Below are 18,096 nucleotides of genomic sequence, written 5' to 3' on the forward strand. Positions count from 1 at the left end.
GAAGTGAAGTTTATAATATAGGGTGTTGTGTTGTGTTGAGGAAGCAATCAAACACAAGTGGAAAAGACTATATTATCCTTTGACCGTTAGTAAGTGACGTTGACTTTAAACAGATTTTAACATCGAGGGATAATATTATAATGTTTTTCAATAGTTGAGGGGTAAGATAGCAAGATTTTCGTTTTAGGGGGTAAGATTACCAATTGTATCTAACTCCAGGGGGTAAAAATGCAGTTTACTATTGATTTAATAAACTCCCGGGACGGTACTTTACATCCAAGCCTTTTCAGTCCCACCCGCTACTCTCCATTCCAAACCCTAATCAAAACCCTCACACCGCCGTCTACGGCGGAGCAAACCCTAACCTCCGTCTCCTTTCCTCCAACTCCAAACACACAATGGCATCATCCACGGCGGATTGCGACGTATCCGACACTAGACCATCTATCACCGTCCTCAACAAACGCATCCGTAACCTAAAAAAAAAACTCAACCGCATATCTCAGCTAGAAGACTCCATCTCTCAAGGCAAATCCTTAAAAAATAAAGAACAAGAAGACCTCCTCAAATCAAAACCGTCAATCCTCTTCGCCGTTGACGAGCTCGAGAAGCTCCGGCAGCCGTTAACCGTCGCCGTCGAAGAAGAAATCAGTTTAGCGATCAAACACCGTCAAGTTGTTGCAGAGAACAATGAGAACGAATCTGACGGCGTTAGAGTAAGTAAAAGTAAAACCCTAGGTACCGAAAACGACGTCGTACCGACGGTTATTGAGGATTTGTTGAAATTGATTTATTTCGGGAGTATGTTTGATGTGAAAGCGCAGAGTGAGTTTAATTCGGTTATGTTAACGAGGACTCACGAGAGGAATTGTTGCTTGACTTATGATTATGTTACGGATGATGATAATGCGGTTATGTTAGGAGAAAGTGATTTGGATTTGATTTCGGTTATGAGTTCGTTGTTGATTTCGAGACCGGTTGATTCGAGTTTATCGCATGCGAATGCGGTGCAGAGGTGTATTGAACATGCAAAGCTTTGGATTGAGAAGTCTGAACAGGCCATTGATTTGAATTCCAGTGTTACTTGTATGATTATTCATTCAGTTTGTGTAATTGTGTTAATTGATGGTTATGTTGTTTATAGTGGTTATTTGGTTGTTGCAGATGCTGCATTGAGAGAGAAGCTGGATAAGATTGTTGGTTCAGATTTTTATAAAATAACGCCGGAGATGAAAGCGCCTGCTGTTGTGGCTGCTGAAGCGGCTGGAAATTACGCGTTCCATGTTCCCGTGCCGGTGGAAAGCACGGTTACAGCACATGAACAAAAGGTAACATCTTGGTTTTTCCTTGTATATTTTCATGTATATTGTTGTGTTTTTTCAATTCATATGGTGAGATACGCGTTCAACATGTTACTTTGATATAACCTGAAAGCATGATTATTATGTAGTTTTGCTCTAGTAGCATTGTTGCCATGAAGGTTGACTTTGTTTAGCCTTTTGTTCATGTTGTGATTTTGAGTTTCGTTTCATTTCATTTCGTATGGGGTGTTTGTGATTGCTGCTTTTGTTCGGGTTATAATCTTATGACACTTGATGCGGTTTTAAAAGCCAATCAGTATTTTTCAAGTCTTTAGGATGAGAGCTTGTTGCTTGTTTTGGTCTGAAATGAGTACTTCTCTATAAGCACTATCTGCATATATTAAGACTATACGGTGTGGGAGGGCATGAAGAGGGGGCATTAAGCGTCTTGTGGCAGCCACGTCAGCAAGGGGGCCTGGTAAAAAAGCACGGGGTGGTGTTGGGTGTGGAAAGGGCCCACCTTTTGTTTAAAAAAACTCACCAGTCACAAACCTCTTACCACAAACCACCAATCAACTCGCGCCACAACACCAACAAAATTGCCCTCTACGTCAGTGGAGATCCTGAAGTCCCACCCACAACGCCGCCCTCCACGCCATACGCGGGTTGGTGTACCCGGTGCGGAGAGCCTTTGATGCAGTTTCGCGTGCGATCAAATGGCTCAAACACAATGATTCATTCAAAGACTTGGAACCGAATGGTTCAAAGAAACCTAAAGGTTTTCTTTACAATAATCAACTCAAAAACTGAAAAACAATAAACCCTAGATGCCTTATTTATACTAAACAATTAAAAAGATAAAATAGGAAAATTGAATTTTAAATAAATAAAAGATATGCATGCTCCTGCATCATACTCCCCCTCTTCGAAAAAAAACTCGTCCTCGAGTTTTGTCTTCGAACGAAATCCACCTGGGTCAAAGGGAACATCAAGTCGGCTCACACTTGTTATTATCACCACGACTTGCCTAAACTGCTTAACTTCAAGGGTCATCTTGCTTGACCCTAGACTTGTACCACCTGTTGTTGAAATATTGAGTTGCGACAATAAGTTGCCATCACCATTGGAATTAAATTTATTGGTAACTTTGTCATAAAGCTGCCCCATATATGTGTAGCCATCATCTTGAAATCCACGTGTCTGTCCACTATGAAGGGGTTCATAATTTTCATTTAAATCATCCTCATCCACATTAATAACTTTATCTCCTTCCTTATGTAGAACAACCATGCAATCTCTAATTTTGTTTATATCCTTATCTTTGGCAACTTGAATTTGTTCTTTATTTTGAAATTTTAAATTCTCGTAAGACCCCAAGTTTCGCAAGCTGCCAGTCAATCTCCCCATAATTTTCGGCAATACTATTGGAACTTCCAACACCACGTTCGTACCTCCACCCAATCCATCGACACCAGCACCCACCACCGCATCACCCCCGGTATCCATTGCAACACCAATATTATTTTTATTTTGAATTTTTAAATCCAAAGGTGATCCCAAAGTTTGTGTAATTCTAATAACATGAGACCTTAGCCGGACCATATAATCACCAAGATCACACCTCCCGAAGAAACATAAATGAATATGAAGACGGTTCAAAAAGGAATCAAAAGCAGTACCTTCATCAGATTCAAGCTGTTTTGATCGGCTACAAAAGGTTGGGTATTCAAGATGGTGATGAAACTCATAAATTTTCCTGAATTTGACATCGCTTATCTGACGGACTTCCAAGGTTTCGATCGCACACCCAGTCATCCAAGAATACCATTCCCTGTCCTCGTATTCATCATATACGGGAGGAGAATCAAAGATAGTGTCGCCGTTGGCAGGATGCTCCTCATCCCCGGATAACTTGTCCCGGACAAGTTCTTCCGGTTCCGTTTCCTTCCACGTCGACGGTAATACTAATCTCAATCCAGGGATTAGGGGTTGTAGTTGTCCAACCCGCTCAACCGATCCCAATCCAGGGGTAAGCCATGCGAGTTGTCGGTTATGCTCAACCTCCTGATTGAGCAAATCCGAAGCATCTTCACCTTTGCCTCTATCGGCGGTTCTACGATTACGCGAATACTTACTTCCACAACGAGCCATTTGAAAAACCAAAGCTCTGATACCAACTGATGCAGTTTCGCGTGCGATCAAATGGCTCAAACACAATGATTCATTCAAAGACTTGGAACCGAATGGTTCAAAGAAACCTAAAGGTTTTCTTTACAATAATCAACTCAAAAACTGAAAAACAATAAACCCTAGATGCCTTATTTATACTAAACAATTAAAAAGATAAAATAGGAAAATTGAATTTTAAATAAATAAAAGATATGCATGCTCCTGCATCAGCCTTCCATGCCACATTTTCGTGCTCACACAGTGTGGTCTAAAGAGGGTAAAAAAAGTAATTTCAAACACTTTCTTATTGTGGTGTGCATTATTGGACTCTAGATTGCTACTGCCAGTTGATTACCCTTCTATGCTTCTACTGCATGTTTTGCCAGTATATACTTTATAGCAGCCTTTATGATGTTTTCTGTTTGAGATGAAATTGTTTTCTGTTGTGCACACAGTACAAAGCTATGATTTTTAAGAAATCTGTTTTGTGGCTTTAAGCTACTTTTTACACTTGTTACTTTTGCTTTCATATTTTTTTTAAGACTAGTTAAGCCACCAATGAATTAGTGGCTATATACTTGAAAATGCTAATGTTTGTATTTTTCAATTTCTCATTGGTGGGTGTTGGGATGTTTTCTTTATGTTGATGGGTTATGCTACGGATATTTCCGTTCTTTTTATCCCTGTGAATTTGTGCTCTGACAAGATTATTCTTTTTGTGCTAATTTTTGTCATTTTTGTGCTCACACATATGGTATACTAAAATAATTAATGCTCAAATAAACTTCACTTAGTATTAAAACTTCTAAAAAGCAAATTACTGAGCTTACTAGTGTGCTATTTGCTATATCATGAAGCCAAACTTTTGTTTGATAAAATATCTCAATGCGTTTTTTCTTTTATATATTTGAAAATATTCTAACTTGTTGGCAGGTTAGAATATTATTAATTTGCAAATAAAATATTGCTTATTTTTTTAAAGACTTGAGAACATGATCTGAATTTTTTTGCCCCTGTGCCTCACACAAGTAGAGCTTGCCAACACTGACATCAATCTTGAATGCAAGTAAAGACATATTTACTTTTTAAACTTTTTAGAGGCAACGTTAGAGTTGTATCAGCTACTATTTTCCTGTAGTGTTTTTTGTCATTTGAAAGTTATTAAGGGTGTTTTTGTCATTAAGCATATTGTTGGCCGCATTTAATATAAATGAAATTTTGTAAACATTGGGCAGCTTGTAAAAGTAATTTCAACATGCGGGTATCTAATATAAAAAAACATGTATATCCCCGTATACATATTCTCTTTTATAAAATCACAAAGCTGGTAGCTGAAGATATAGGGTCTATGTCCCTATGGTGCTAGAATCTAGATGATTGTCGCAGTTCTAAAGCATAATATAGGCACCTAAACAACATTCCCAGCACAACTTCAATAATATTTCAATGAAGCGTTAAATCTAAAACCTTGGTTTAAAAAAGCTTGCCTCAGGCGGGCTTAAGCACAAAGCGACCTCAGACGCAAGCTGCTGCGCCTTGTGTAACACAAGGCGAGGGTTGTACATAAAGCGAGCGCTGTTGTCGCTTTTCTGGTAAAAAATTGAAGCGAGAACCGAGCGATTCATGTACAGGGAGATAAAATCGAACATTTATGCTTAAAAATTTGTTCTTAAATAAAGCTTCCCTGTACTGAATATGTGCGATAGAGATAGCAGATGCAGCGGCATGGGGGAGAGATCAATAGATGGAGCAGATTTTGGATGGTGGATGGATATTAACGTAGAAAGACGGTGCGATGTAGTAAATGGAAACATGAGTAGGGTTATGTTTCTGTTTTTGTATTGTTTCTTACTAAGTTACGATTTTCATCATCAATGTTATAGTTTTTTTTTTATCAAATTTGACCTAAAACTTTTTCAAGTATGTTTATTTGTTTCTTTTTCTTGTTTCTTAAGTGGATCATGAAGATTTGTGCTTCTTTAGGTTGTACGTATAGCTTTTTATGTTGTACATAGAGCTCATTAATTTTATTTATCTATACAAAGATTGTAGTAAATATTATATGGAATTAAATTAATAATATTATATTAATACATTGTACCTCACGTACGAAAAGCCCTGCGCTTTTGCGCTTTGTGCCTTGGTTTTAGACCTTGTCGCTTAAGTGCACTTCTCCATATTTTAGAACCAAGTTCAAAACTGATAAGAACAGTGAGATCGAAAAACGCTATACACGGAATCATCGAGAACAGTTCTGGAAATCTGTATTTTACGTTTAGAATCTTTATACAATTCTTCCAAACGACAACTCAACTTATTCTCCACATCTACGTTTTCCTCACTCTCTTTTCATTACAACTCTTCAACACTCCATCATCAGATGCGTAGAAAAACTCGGCAAATATCTCGTTTGCAGCACGCTGATCAAACGTAAATTTAGAGCCAGATTTAATCGCACCAGTCAAAGTAGGAGATGATTCATGATACAGCCTCGATTTGAGCCCTTCTTCACCATACAAATCATAGATCTGACGCTTTTTAAGGTCACTAAGAACGTAATAAGCTTCGGATACCTGTTTAAACTCCAAACAAACACTTTCTTATTGTGGTATGCAGTATTGTTGTTATAGATTGCCTTCACCAGTTGATTACCTTTTATGCTTCTGCTGCACGTTTTACCAGTTTATACTTTATAGCAGCCTGTATGATGTTTTCTTGTTGAGATATTATTTTCTGTTGTGCACCACACAGAATCAGTGACTTCAAGAAATCTGTATTTCGTGATTTACTGGCTTCTAAGCTATTTTTTCAAAGCTATTATTTGTTGTTCTCATTGGTGGGCGTTGGGAACGCTTTTTTGCTGTTGCTGTGTTACGCGACAGATATTTCTTTTATTTTTCAATCCCTGTGATTTTGTGCTCTGACAAGATTATTCATTTTGTGCTGTTATTTTATTTGTCATTTTTCTGCTTGTATATTGTGTATATTGTATGCTAAAATAATCAATGCTCATATAATCTTCCCTTAGTATTAGAACGTTTAAAAAGCAAATTACTGAGCTTAAACGCTGCTATCTACTACCAAACTTTTGTTTGATAAAAAATATATATATATATTTATTTAGATATTCGAGAATATTTCAACTTGCTGGTAGGTTAGAATATTGTCAATTTGCACAACATGAGACATGGGAAATTGGAAATTAGAATAGTAAGCCAGATTCCTTCCAATAACTTTCAGTAACCATCTTTATGAGTTTACGTTGTATGATCCTTAAATTTCAGTAACATATATTATTATATTCTAAAATTAAATTATCTGACTTAAGAAGCAAAATGTTCAGAACAAAATATAGTAATCAGGAAAATGTAAATAGTTTATTGCTTAATTATTTACGATCTTCAGTATTGGACTATATTGTTTTTCAGGTTTATTAGTGTGAGCCCACGGGCTCGCTTAAAATACCCCTAAGGTGGGCCTGTGGGCTCACAACAATAAACCCTAACAACAAAAATGTCAATTTTGGCTTCTGAAAACAAATTTCCGTTTATCTATTAAAGAAAATAATTATGAAAGTTCTAACCCTTGATTGTTTCTACAGGAAGACCCTGCTACTGATTTCCAAAGAAATGAGACTCATGAAGACCAATCTAGTCCAGTTGAAGATTCGCTCAAGGTGCTACCTGCTTCCCATTTCTGTTTTTAGTTAATTTGCAATAAAACACTTTATTTTTCACGCCTTTACCCAAAGATTGTTTAATGATTAATTTTTTAATATATATTTTAAAACAAAGATTTTTTGATGACTGAGTCATTGAAAGCGAGATTGGTTCTAAAGAGTAAAGTACACGGATGGTCCCTGTGGTTTACGGAAATTTTGGATTTGGTCTCTAGCTTTATTAAAAGTATACGGATAGTCCCTGTGGTTTGCACTTTGTAATGCATTTAGTCCCCAGCCAACAAATTTAAAGGTTTCAGTAGGTCCAAGTTAGGGACTAAATGCGTTACGAAGTGCAAAACACAGGGACCATCCATGTGACCCTTGGCAAAGTTGGGGACTAAATGTGTTACAAAGTGCAAACCATCGGGACCATCTGTGTACTTTTGGAAAGCTTTGGACCAAATTCAAAACTTTGGTAAACCACAGGGACCATCGTTGTACATCACTTTAGCCAATAAGTTGGCTTTTGGTTTGTAAGTATGTACCAAAACCTTGTACCAAACATGTCTTAAATTGTAAGTTGGTTTTTATATTCGCAGCATGAACAAGAAGCCGAAAACTCCCTAGAAAACGAAGTTCCAGTGGAGCAGGTCGAAACACCTGCAGGTGGTACAGAGTACAAAGAACAGTATGTACCTAGAAGATCCTACAACCAAAGAGGCAACGGCCGTAGCGGCGGTGGCGGTCGTGGTAGTGGTAGAGGTTACGGGAATGGGCGTGGTGGTCGAAGTGGTGGCAGAGCAGGCCCCTACCAAAACGGACGTGATCAATACTTCGAACAACCAGGAAATTATTACCCAAGGAACAACTATTATGGCGGCAGAGGAAGAGGTGGCAGGGGTAATCGCGGCGGTGGCGGCAGTAATGGATACAACCATGCTTCCGGAGGTGAAGTTGCAGAGTCTTGATCATTGATGGTTGTTTAGGCCTGGTTATATGGTTTTTTGGTTACTAAATCTTGTTCGGTAATTGGTGAAAATTTTATCTGTCGTTTCACATGGAGTTAAAATATTCTAGACCCTTTTGCCTAAAATTTGAAAAACATTGTTAAAATGTTTTTTAAATCGTAGTCAAGTTAAAAAAAAAAACGGTTTTCTTAAGAGAAACCTATTTGGAACAATGAAATAAAAGCCCGACTACCTGGGGAAACTCTATACACTTGTGACCACAGACGGTGTTGGGCAGCCGAAGCCCACCATCTCTAATTTCTGGGACAGCCCGCCTCCCGAAGGCCGACTGCGATAAAACCCGGTTGGGATTAGATTCGAACGTGAGATCTTTGGCCTCAAACCCTAATCTTTACTTATACTTAAGTTTTTGAACTTTTATACTTATCATACTTGGGATTTTAAAAGGTTACGAAAAGAATCCGATGTAACTGGTCCAAAAACATGATAATATAGTACATATTCTGACAATAAGAGTGATTGATTATTAGAATGTTGTGAAGAATTTGGTGCCCGAAAAGGAAATGATTATGTATTTTTTTAACTTTTGGGAGAATATATGGCTAAAAAAATCTTATTCGAGTCTATATACGAATAACGTTTGAAGTAGACAATATAATTATGTATCATATGTAAAACACAACTTATTCGAGTTGATACAAATAATATAACTCGTGTGTTGATCAGTTGAATCTTCACAAACCACAATAGAATTGTTTAATGCTTTTCACTAGTAATAAAACAGATGGTTGAAACTCATTGGAACAGGAATCCTATGCCATGTCAACATCGATCTAAAAGCTGTTTTCCCACTGCCGAAATCCAGTTCCGATCGCTATATATATCCGTATGTATATAGATTTATAACCAGTCTAGAGCAACTAAAAGTTTATACATTAAAAGATGGGAGCCCAAGTTTCAACACAACAAAGATCATCAGATCATGGCGAAGTCCTTTCAGTTCATTCCTTAGATAAGTGGAACACGCAGTTTCAGAACTCCAAAACATCCAACAAACTCGTAAGAAACGATCGTATACATCATGTTATTTGATTCTAATAGGTCGTATACCACGTCGTTTTAGTCATGCAATTGAGAAAACCGATTCTTCCAACACTTTCCTTATATTTTCCGTTTTACTAACGCTTGCATGATAATACATAGATGGTAATTGATTTCTCGGCAGCATGGTGTGGACCTTGTAAATTCATTGAACCAGCTGTTCATGACCTAGCCGTTGAGTTTACAGACGTTGACTTCATCAAGATTGATATCGATGAGTTACCCGTAAGTGTTCTTTATCTGGTTGGGTAACGGGGTCATGTCAAAACAAGTTTCTACTTCTTTCTTGAACGACAAATGCCCATATGACATACACTTGTCGTCCGATGAGACTTGAACCCACAACAACCACTTACTCGGGCCTCGGCCACTTTGATACCATTATAGGGCTGACAAGTCGTGTCTTAGGGGGGGGGGGGGGGGGGTTCAACAGGTCTCTGGTGACGCAAACAACAAAAGTTCTAAACATGAATATGACTCGTTTAATTACTTTATATCTAATGTTTATAACACAGTGACAAAAGTCTATTCATATATTCGGATTTTTATTTATTTTTCTTCTAATTTTGCATAATACGCAACAGGATGTGGCTAAGGATTTTGACGTGCAAGCGATGCCAACGTTCGTATTGCTCAAAAAAGGAAAAGAACGCGACAGGCTTGTCGGGGTTAAGAAGGATGAGCTTCATAGGTTGATTGAGAAACACAGGTTTTAAAGAACCAGTTATAAGCTAGTTACACGACACAACACAACACGATTGCAACTTAAATAAAGTATATGTAGCAAGTATGTTTGTTATGTCTTATGTCACGAGTCCATGTATTCTATAAATCGCGAGTCGAGAATAATATGATACCCATAAGTTCAAAAACACATATTTATTTACTATGCACAAATCTTCTCTCACAATATACACAAGTTCATTGTCAACAGTTAGTGTTCTCATGGTTTCAATTATTAAAAATGGCAAATTAGTATTCGCCAAACAAGTCGTCGCGACGGCCACCGTCACCACCCAAAACCCGTTTAAGATCGGATTTTTGTTCGCTAGATAACCTCGACGGAAACTTAATATCAATCTTGATCCTCAAGTTACCTTTTTTCCCGGGTTCTTTAGAAATCGGCATTCCTTCGTTCGGAACCACTTCCTCGTGGGCCGGTTTGATGACATCCGTTATCGGGACCACTAGATTTCTACCGTCTAACGTCGTCACCTTTATGGTCTTTCCGGTTAGAGCTTCGAGCAGGGTGATTCTTTTTGTGAACACTAAATCGTTACCATCACGTTTGAAAGTGTTGTGTGGTTTTTCGTCTACGACGAAGATTAGATCACCCGGGGCCGCACCGGCTTCTTGGTTTCCCTTTTCTGGGAAGGTGATTTTTGTTCCTTTTTTCCAGCCTGGTTTGATTTGTATTGGTAGAATTTCTTCTAGTGTTACTGGTTTGCTGTAATTGCAAGAAAAAAAAAATCAGAAAGGATAAAACATAGTGTTTTCAATTTGCTACAGTTCAGATTCTAAGCATAAAATTCAACCCTCTAAGTTCAGAATCAATATTATACTGAGAATAGAACCAGTGGCGAAGCTTGACCCGAATGACGGGGGGTCGAAAACGTATATACCAAAATTTTGTATAGAACCGATGGGTCGAAAACGTATATACCAAAAAATTTCTATAGAACCGGGGGGGGGGGGGGTCGAAAACGTATATACCCAAAAATTTCTATACGAAAATTACATATATAACACTACTGAGCGAAAAGTTCGGGGCCCTACCGATTTTTCGCTCGTAGTGTTAATTTTATCGAAAATTTTCGAATTTTTTTAGTGTCAATATTGGATTTTTAAGAGTCCGCCCCCCACTTATTTGGATTTTGAGAGTCCAACGCCTACTGAGTTTCCGTTCAAGCTATACAACACATACAAATGTTTTATGCAGTTCTCGTAATTTTCAACATATTATTGATTCTGAAAATAACGTGCCCAGTTAAACAAAAACACAAATTCAACAATCCTCAACAAGAGGGGTATTCATTTCAGAACCACTAATATATTAAAGATTCTAAAACTGCATACTACATTTGTATCCGTTGTTTTGAATACATGCATCTATCTTCCAATACCTTTAATTATCTTTTGAAGCCATCCGAACTCGAATTAGAGAATACCTTGAAAAGCCCGAACCGAATAACCCAAACTCGACCAACCCGAACCTTAAATGGGTCAGTTATCAGGTCACTTTTTCCCAACCAAAAACCCGAAAAACCCAAAACTCGAAACCCGAATTAAAACACAAACATTTATCGTTTTTTTTATAGATTTAAAATTTGATTTGGAATGTTTTGTATTCAAAACATTAAGTTTTAGGACTTTTGAACGTTATCATACCATATTGTTGAATGATTAAATCATGATGATATTTTTTTAGCAAAATGATATATTTGATGATATTTTGTAAAAAAAAAAAAAAAAAAAAAAAAAAAAAAACTTTTTTTTTTCATTTTCCATCTAAACCCGAAAATCGAACCGCCCGACCAAAAACCCGAACTAACCCAAACCCGAACAACCCGAACTTTAAATAGGTCAGTTATCGGGTCACTTTTTCATAGCCAAAATCCCGACCCGAAAAACCCGAAACCCGGAAAAAAAACCCGAAGAACACCCCTACTAGTCGTAACCGACTTGTGTATCACACTCAAAACAAAAGATACAAGTGTATTATGCAGTTCTCGGAAAACGGCATACCCGGAATGATCAAGAACAACTCTAGAAATCTGCATTTTCCTTTTGGAACCTTTATACAACTCCTCCAAACTACAACTCAACTTACTCTCCACAGTCTCCGCTTTCCTCACATAAAAAAACTCATCAGCAAACATCTCCTCCTCCACATCAAACCGAAAGCCCGAACCCGAACCGGGTTTCATCATAGACAATTCATCATACAACCCGGATTTAACCCCTTCTTCACCGTACATATCATAGATCTGACGCTTTTTAACATCACTGAGAACATAATAAGCTTCTGATATTTGTTTAAATTTGGATTCTGCGAGTTTGTTGTTAATATTTTTGTCTGGGTGCCATTTCATAGCCAGTTTTTTGTAGGATTTTTTTAGATCTTCATCGGAGACACTGCGGCTGACTTTGAGGATGTTGTAGTAATCGATGCCCATGTTTTTGTGTTCGGTTTTTGTGTTTGGTTTTGGTTTTGGTTTTGGTTTTGAGTTTACTAAACAAATGTGGATGTTATATGGGTGATGTGTGGAGCACATGTGGATGATGTGATGGGAAAATAACGGTATGTCGGCTGGTCGTTAAGGATGTAAATCTAGTCATTTGTCGGGTTGTTCAAATTGCTCGCCGATTGTTGATTGCTAGAGAAATGTTTGTTTGATTTATGGCTTAGTTGTAAACAAGCTGATTGGCTCGATACGATTTGTAAACAAGACGAACATGAGCAAAAGCAAAGGTCCGCTTAACCTGATTCAGCTCGTGAATGTGAACAACCCTACTTGTTGCGTAATATTGTTTTGCTGTTTTTTTCATGCCTTAGGTTTTATGTTTATAAACAAAGGCCGGTATGCACAATTTTTTTTACTAAGTTTCAGTTTTACCTCTTATACCATATAGATATATAATACACACGTTTTTTAACCATTTATATTTTCTCAAATAACTTGTGTTTGTAAACCTAAAAAAAGTTGAATATGCAACTGGTTTAATTTTTCTCTCTCTCAATATTCCGACAGATTTTCTTTATTGAAAACGAAGTGGTATTCGTAATATTTTTTTTGTATCGTAAGCCTATAGTGAGTGCAGGTACTGTACCGAATGCGATACTGGTATCAATATATTATCAAAACAAGTACTAATATTCGTTTTTATAGTTTTCGATCGATGTAAAACTTGTGACGGTATCGTTTTGGTCGTCTCACGGCTTTATTTTTTGGCTTTTCACTTTCAATTGCAATAGCAAGTGTCCTTATCATAACAAACTGAAGTGAATTCCATTGCAATGGCAAGGGTCCTTATCATAAGAAACTAAACTAATACCGTCCAAATTTCCACGCGTAGCGTATGTGAATTCCACTAGTTTCTATTTAATATATAGCTATGTATCTATTTATTATTTTATTATATAATTAATCTTGAATAAAAACTATGAGAATCATATAAATATCTATATCTAATACTTTAAGTGTGACATATTAATATATTATACAGGTATACTAATTATTGAATATACTAGGTATGATAATTAGACGTGTTACATTTTGTGTCCATCTTCAAATGGACAAAAATAAGTTTTGATATGGGGTAAACTAGGAAAGAATGAACGTTACATTCGTTCTTGCATTAATGCCCAACATATGCATGTTTTATGTTTTACTTGAGCGACATGCCATTGTCTTGTGATTAATGGTGACAATTAGTTGGATATGATCGAAAATGACCGCGGAGACGCTTCATGGACCAACCGATATGTCTTGTTATGTTAAATGTTTCTTGGATCATTCGCAATCGAGCACCATGAAGAAACGTGGCAATCGGTTAATTAACGAAAACAATGTTGCAGCGGCCGCTCTTTGGCAGAATAGAAATTGTATGTCCGTCCCCACGAACACGCATTAACAAAACCATATGGGTTCTTCACGTGTCTTCTAAACTTTAAACTAAAACCATTGATTAAAACTTGTTTATTCATAAGTATCTTATTCCAAAATATAGTTGGCACTTGACTTAGGAAACTAAACAATTGTTTATGCAAAAATATTAAATTACACAAAAACATTCTATATAACTACAGATGCAAGTTGGATGACCAGTGTCTTGTGTCTTGCTGTATGACAGCTGGTCACTGGTCAATTATTTTTTTTTTTAATATTTTAGTAAGTTATTGTTTATTATAGCCTTTATCTTTCAACGTTTAGGCTATGGGGTATGGTGGGCGTGAGTTTGAGGGCATGAGTTGATATGTGGAAAACAAACTCATGTTCATGGGGTATGGTGGGGCTTAGGTTGGGGGCATGAGTTTGGTTTGGCCATTGAGAGCCCGTCATGTCACCTTGCTAGCCCGCCCCACGCCCGGCTTCAAACCCAAGCCCAAGGGTCACGCCCCAACCCAAGCCCCCGGGGTGGTGGCTTGGGCGTTTTCAGGCAACCCACGCCCCAACCCAAGCCCCATACCCCACAGTCTTAGTATTGATACTTACAACCCTATAAAAACTTTATAATCATTTTTTATGTGCTTCTACTTATGTATGCGTCGGTATAAATTTAAGAGTAAATTACTTTTTGAGTTCATGTGTTTTAGTGATGTTAACTGTGTTTTAGTGATGTTAACCACTTGAGTCCAAAAACAAAACATTTAACGCTCTGAGTCCATAACCATTCCTTTTTTAACATTTTGAGTCCAACTTTTTAACACTTAGTACTTTGATTTTAAACTCAAGTGGTTAAAACCACTAAAACACAGGGACTCAAAACGTTACAAAATGAACGGTCAGGGGCTCAGGACGTTAAACTTTTTGATTTTGTACCCAAGTGGTTAAAACCACTAAAATACAAGGACTCAAAATGTAATTTACTCTAAACTTAAGTTGATTACGTTTCTTTAAAAATTGGTAGGCTCAGATATAATATGTTTTTTTTTTCTTTTTTGTACGTTTTCAGATGATCTACATTTTGGCATAAATTTTGTTTTATACCGTGGGGTATGGTGAGGCTTGGGTCGGGGGCATGCGTTGACACGTGGAGTTGGACCCCCCCCCCCCCCACCGCCTAGTGACGTCTCCGTGAGGTATGGCGGGGCGGGGCGTGAGTGCATCGCTTGGGTTGGCAGATTATTAAAAAAAATACAAAAAATTTATAAAATTTACACAACATTTATAAAATAAAACCTAAAATTTCATTAAAATTTTAAAAATTACATAGTTCTAAAAATTACATAATCCTAAAATTACATAATTTCTAAAAATTACAAAATAAAAAACCTAGAGCGTTAGGTAAATTCAAATGGCCCGCTATGACATGGCGGTGGACAGCGAATAGGAGGCCGCCACATCGGATGTCAAGATCGCCCCACACCCGGCTTCAAACCCAAGCCCATCCGGGGTGGTGGCTTGGGCGTTTTCCCTCAAACCAAGCCCCATACCCCATAGTCTTACAATAAGTCGAGTCAAATTTAATATGTTTTTCATTAGACTTTATAAATTCGACTTACTTTACGTTTCAGCGCCACCACAACGCACGGTACCATTTTTAACTTAAAAAACATAATTTTTTACTTATTTTTATGTACGTGTCGGTATAAGCTCATGTTGGTGTTCGACGTAAATTTCTTTCGCAAATAAGTCGGGCCATATATAATACATTTCTGTGCTTATTTTTATGTACAATCTCCAATTTATTTACGTCTGACATAACTTTTGTTCAAAAACGATTCAGATCTTTATTGTACAAATTCGAGTTATTTTAAATTCGGACCTGTCGCATCGCATGGTAGATAAGTGCGGGTGACGTAAGAACTTCGAGAAATTAGGTGACGGTCATGTCGTGTGAGAATCTGGTGGGTGAGAGAACGTGCAAGAAAGTAATCAGTGGGCCTTACCTGATGTCATTTCAACTGGATTTTTCGAATTCACAATTAATTTGGACCAGAAAAAATGGCCCAACTTTATGGCCCAGTATAACTACTGCTTTTCTTACCATTAACTTAAAATATCTGTTTTTAAAATAATTAAAAGTTTATTATTAGTTATAACTAAAATTACTGTAGAAGATATTAGTTGATTTTATTAAAATAATTAAAATCTTTTTTTTTTTTGAACGACAAATTTGAATCACTGACGGACCACTGGAGTATCATCGTGCCACCAGCAGAACCACCCGATCATATCCATCTCCACTATAATTAAAATCTTATTATTAATTATAACTAAAATTACTGTAGAAGATATTAGTTGAATTTGCTTATGTGATAACAAAACAAGGGTTGTGTAACGGTTCAAAACCGAATAAAAATATTGAATTAAAAGTTGTAATATATAGTACTGATTTGATGTTAGTTTGGAATCAATCTAGTTCTAAACTTAACCGCAACTCGAACTCAAAATTTTAGGTAGTTATTGGTTGAGTTAAATGTCGTTTCATTATAACGAAAGAAAAGGGAAACATGTTTATGATCACGCCGCAAACCAAGAACCATATCGTACATTAGATAAGAAGTTTAATAAGAAGTCCCGAACTCCCCTTAATATTTAAGTTAACATGTTAACGTGTAAGAAGTCCCGAACTCCCCTTAACTTTTAACTTTAAAAAAGATTTATAACAACTTAACAAGATAAAAGCTTCTAACAATTAAATTACATAACTCACGTAAAAAAGTTATCCAAATCATATATTATCAGATATTCATATTTGGAAGTGTATGTGCATAAAAAACAATATAAGACATATGTGACATCTCAATTCCAATAGTATGCTAAAAGACTAGTTTTCATCAATTTCAACAAATCGATTTTGCTATTAAGTGGGCCTAATGCATAAATATCAACATTTATGGGGCTTTGAATTTCTGTCGTAATTAGGCCCACCTTTTTCAATTTAATTTAGTGGGCCTTTCTTTAAGTTATCAATCGCAATAATATTTAGATTTTTTAAGGAAAAATGGATTCTAATAATCCAAACTTTCACCCATTGGCCGCCAACGGACCCAACTTCAAAAATAACCGGTGGTGGTCCCAACTTTTCGTATATTGTAAACCAATGGACATTTACTAAAAAAACCTTAATTTCTTTTTGTCTCCTTATCCTTTTCGGCAACTTTTTCGTATAATGTAAACCAATGGACCTTTACTAAATCGAAAAGGATAAGGAGACAAAAAGAGATTAAGGTTTTTTTTAGTAAAAGTCCATTAGTTTACAATATATGAAAAGTTGGGACCACCACCGGTTATTTTTGAAGTTGGGTCCGTTGCCGGCCAATGGGTGAAAGTTTGGATTATTAAAATCCATTATTCCTTTTTTTAATAATAATTCAATTAATGTCATCATATAACAAAAGGTAGATATATGGATCTAGGCAACGTTATTTATCTTATCCATCGAGTTAATCACTTCATTTGGATTTGATTTTTACATGGTGTAAATAAAAGTATCTTGAAATAGTGATGAGAATGTACCGAGATAATACTATCAAATAAATTTAATGTCCCGAAATGAAAATAGTTTTTACCGAATGATAAGATGGATCATGGATGGAACTTAGACGACATAAAAAGAATTTTGTGGTTAAAGGAGCCCACCTCTTAACAAACGTTGACCTCTATTGACTATGTGTTCTTGGACAATATAAGGAGCGAGAAAGCATGTTTATTCATGATGTTATAGGAATGCATGTTTATTCATTATGTTAGACTAGCTGTTATGGTTTAGGTGAGTACTTGGAATTATCCTGTAATATTGATTCACCTGACATTGATTGGACGATGACTAGGCACTGGATAAAGACACTGCTAAAGCCACCTGGCCTTGTTGTGGTCCAGATGAGCAGTGGCTTGAGCGAGTTTTCATTTTTTTAAAATTATGTTTATTCTTTTTAAATTTGTAAACTAATATTAATAGCAAACTATTTTTTTTTTATAAATATCACATTAAATTAAAAAGAGTATGCATTCCAATCCATTACTTTGTGAGAGTAAGGGAGTTTTTTTTAATACGTAAGAACTGTGGAAGTAAGAGAGGTTTTTTTAAAAGAATAATGGAAAAAGTGGGTTTTAAAGGGTTTATATCGGTTTTAAAATAAAATTTGATTTTTTTAATAATACCCAACGGCTATTTTTAGCCTTCACAAGCCGACGGTCAACAATTCCACCCGCTACCACACTCACAG

The 18,096-nt window shown here is 36.6% G+C and overlaps 3 protein-coding genes across 3 annotated transcripts; 2 read left to right on the forward strand and 1 right to left on the reverse strand.

Moving 5' to 3' along the window:
- Positions 1–251: 251 nt before the first annotated feature.
- LOC110931009 lies at positions 252–8,255 on the forward strand. The gene is made up of 4 exons (XM_022174403.2): positions 252–1,086; positions 1,165–1,328; positions 7,072–7,146; positions 7,731–8,255. Exons 1-4 carry the CDS (start codon positions 399–401, stop codon positions 8,097–8,099), a joined length of 1,296 nt encoding a protein of 431 aa, XP_022030095.1. The 5' UTR covers positions 252–398; the 3' UTR covers positions 8,100–8,255.
- A 737-nt stretch (positions 8,256–8,992) lies between these two features.
- LOC110931011 (thioredoxin H2) lies at positions 8,993–10,089 on the forward strand. The gene is made up of 3 exons (XM_022174405.2): positions 8,993–9,158; positions 9,303–9,425; positions 9,785–10,089. The coding sequence occupies exons 1-3, from the start codon at positions 9,042–9,044 to the stop codon at positions 9,914–9,916; spliced, it is 372 nt and encodes a 123-aa protein (XP_022030097.1). The 5' UTR covers positions 8,993–9,041; the 3' UTR covers positions 9,917–10,089.
- On the reverse strand, positions 10,061–12,450 carry LOC110931010 (dnaJ homolog subfamily B member 1). Its single transcript, XM_022174404.2, has 2 exons — positions 11,946–12,450; positions 10,061–10,647 (listed from the first exon to the last, which is right to left on the reverse strand). The coding sequence occupies exons 1-2, from the start codon at positions 12,374–12,376 to the stop codon at positions 10,173–10,175; spliced, it is 906 nt and encodes a 301-aa protein (XP_022030096.1). The 5' UTR covers positions 12,377–12,450; the 3' UTR covers positions 10,061–10,172.
- Positions 12,451–18,096: the final 5,646 nt, after the last annotated feature.

This window comes from Helianthus annuus, chromosome 12 (assembly GCF_002127325.2).
Source record: "Helianthus annuus cultivar XRQ/B chromosome 12, HanXRQr2.0-SUNRISE, whole genome shotgun sequence".
Taxonomy (NCBI): Eukaryota; Viridiplantae; Streptophyta; class Magnoliopsida; order Asterales; family Asteraceae; genus Helianthus; species Helianthus annuus.

Coding starts and splice junctions, on each gene's coding strand:
- LOC110931009 (XM_022174403.2), top strand. CDS start 399: ATGGCATCATCCACGGCGGATTGCGACGTATCCGACACTAGACCATCT. Junction 1,087..1,164: donor TTTGAATTCCAGTGTTACTT/GTATGATTATTC, acceptor TGGTTGTTGCAG/ATGCTGCATTGAGAGAGAAG. Junction 1,329..7,071: donor TTACAGCACATGAACAAAAG/GTAACATCTTGG, acceptor TTGTTTCTACAG/GAAGACCCTGCTACTGATTT.
- LOC110931010 (XM_022174404.2), bottom strand. CDS start 12,376: ATGGGCATCGATTACTACAACATCCTCAAAGTCAGCCGCAGTGTCTCC. Junction 10,648..11,945: donor GTTGTTCTTGATCATTCCGG/GTATGCCGTTTT, acceptor TTGCAATTACAG/CAAACCAGTAACACTAGAAG.
- LOC110931011 (XM_022174405.2), top strand. CDS start 9,042: ATGGGAGCCCAAGTTTCAACACAACAAAGATCATCAGATCATGGCGAA. Junction 9,159..9,302: donor CCAAAACATCCAACAAACTC/GTAAGAAACGAT, acceptor GATAATACATAG/ATGGTAATTGATTTCTCGGC. Junction 9,426..9,784: donor TTGATATCGATGAGTTACCC/GTAAGTGTTCTT, acceptor AATACGCAACAG/GATGTGGCTAAGGATTTTGA.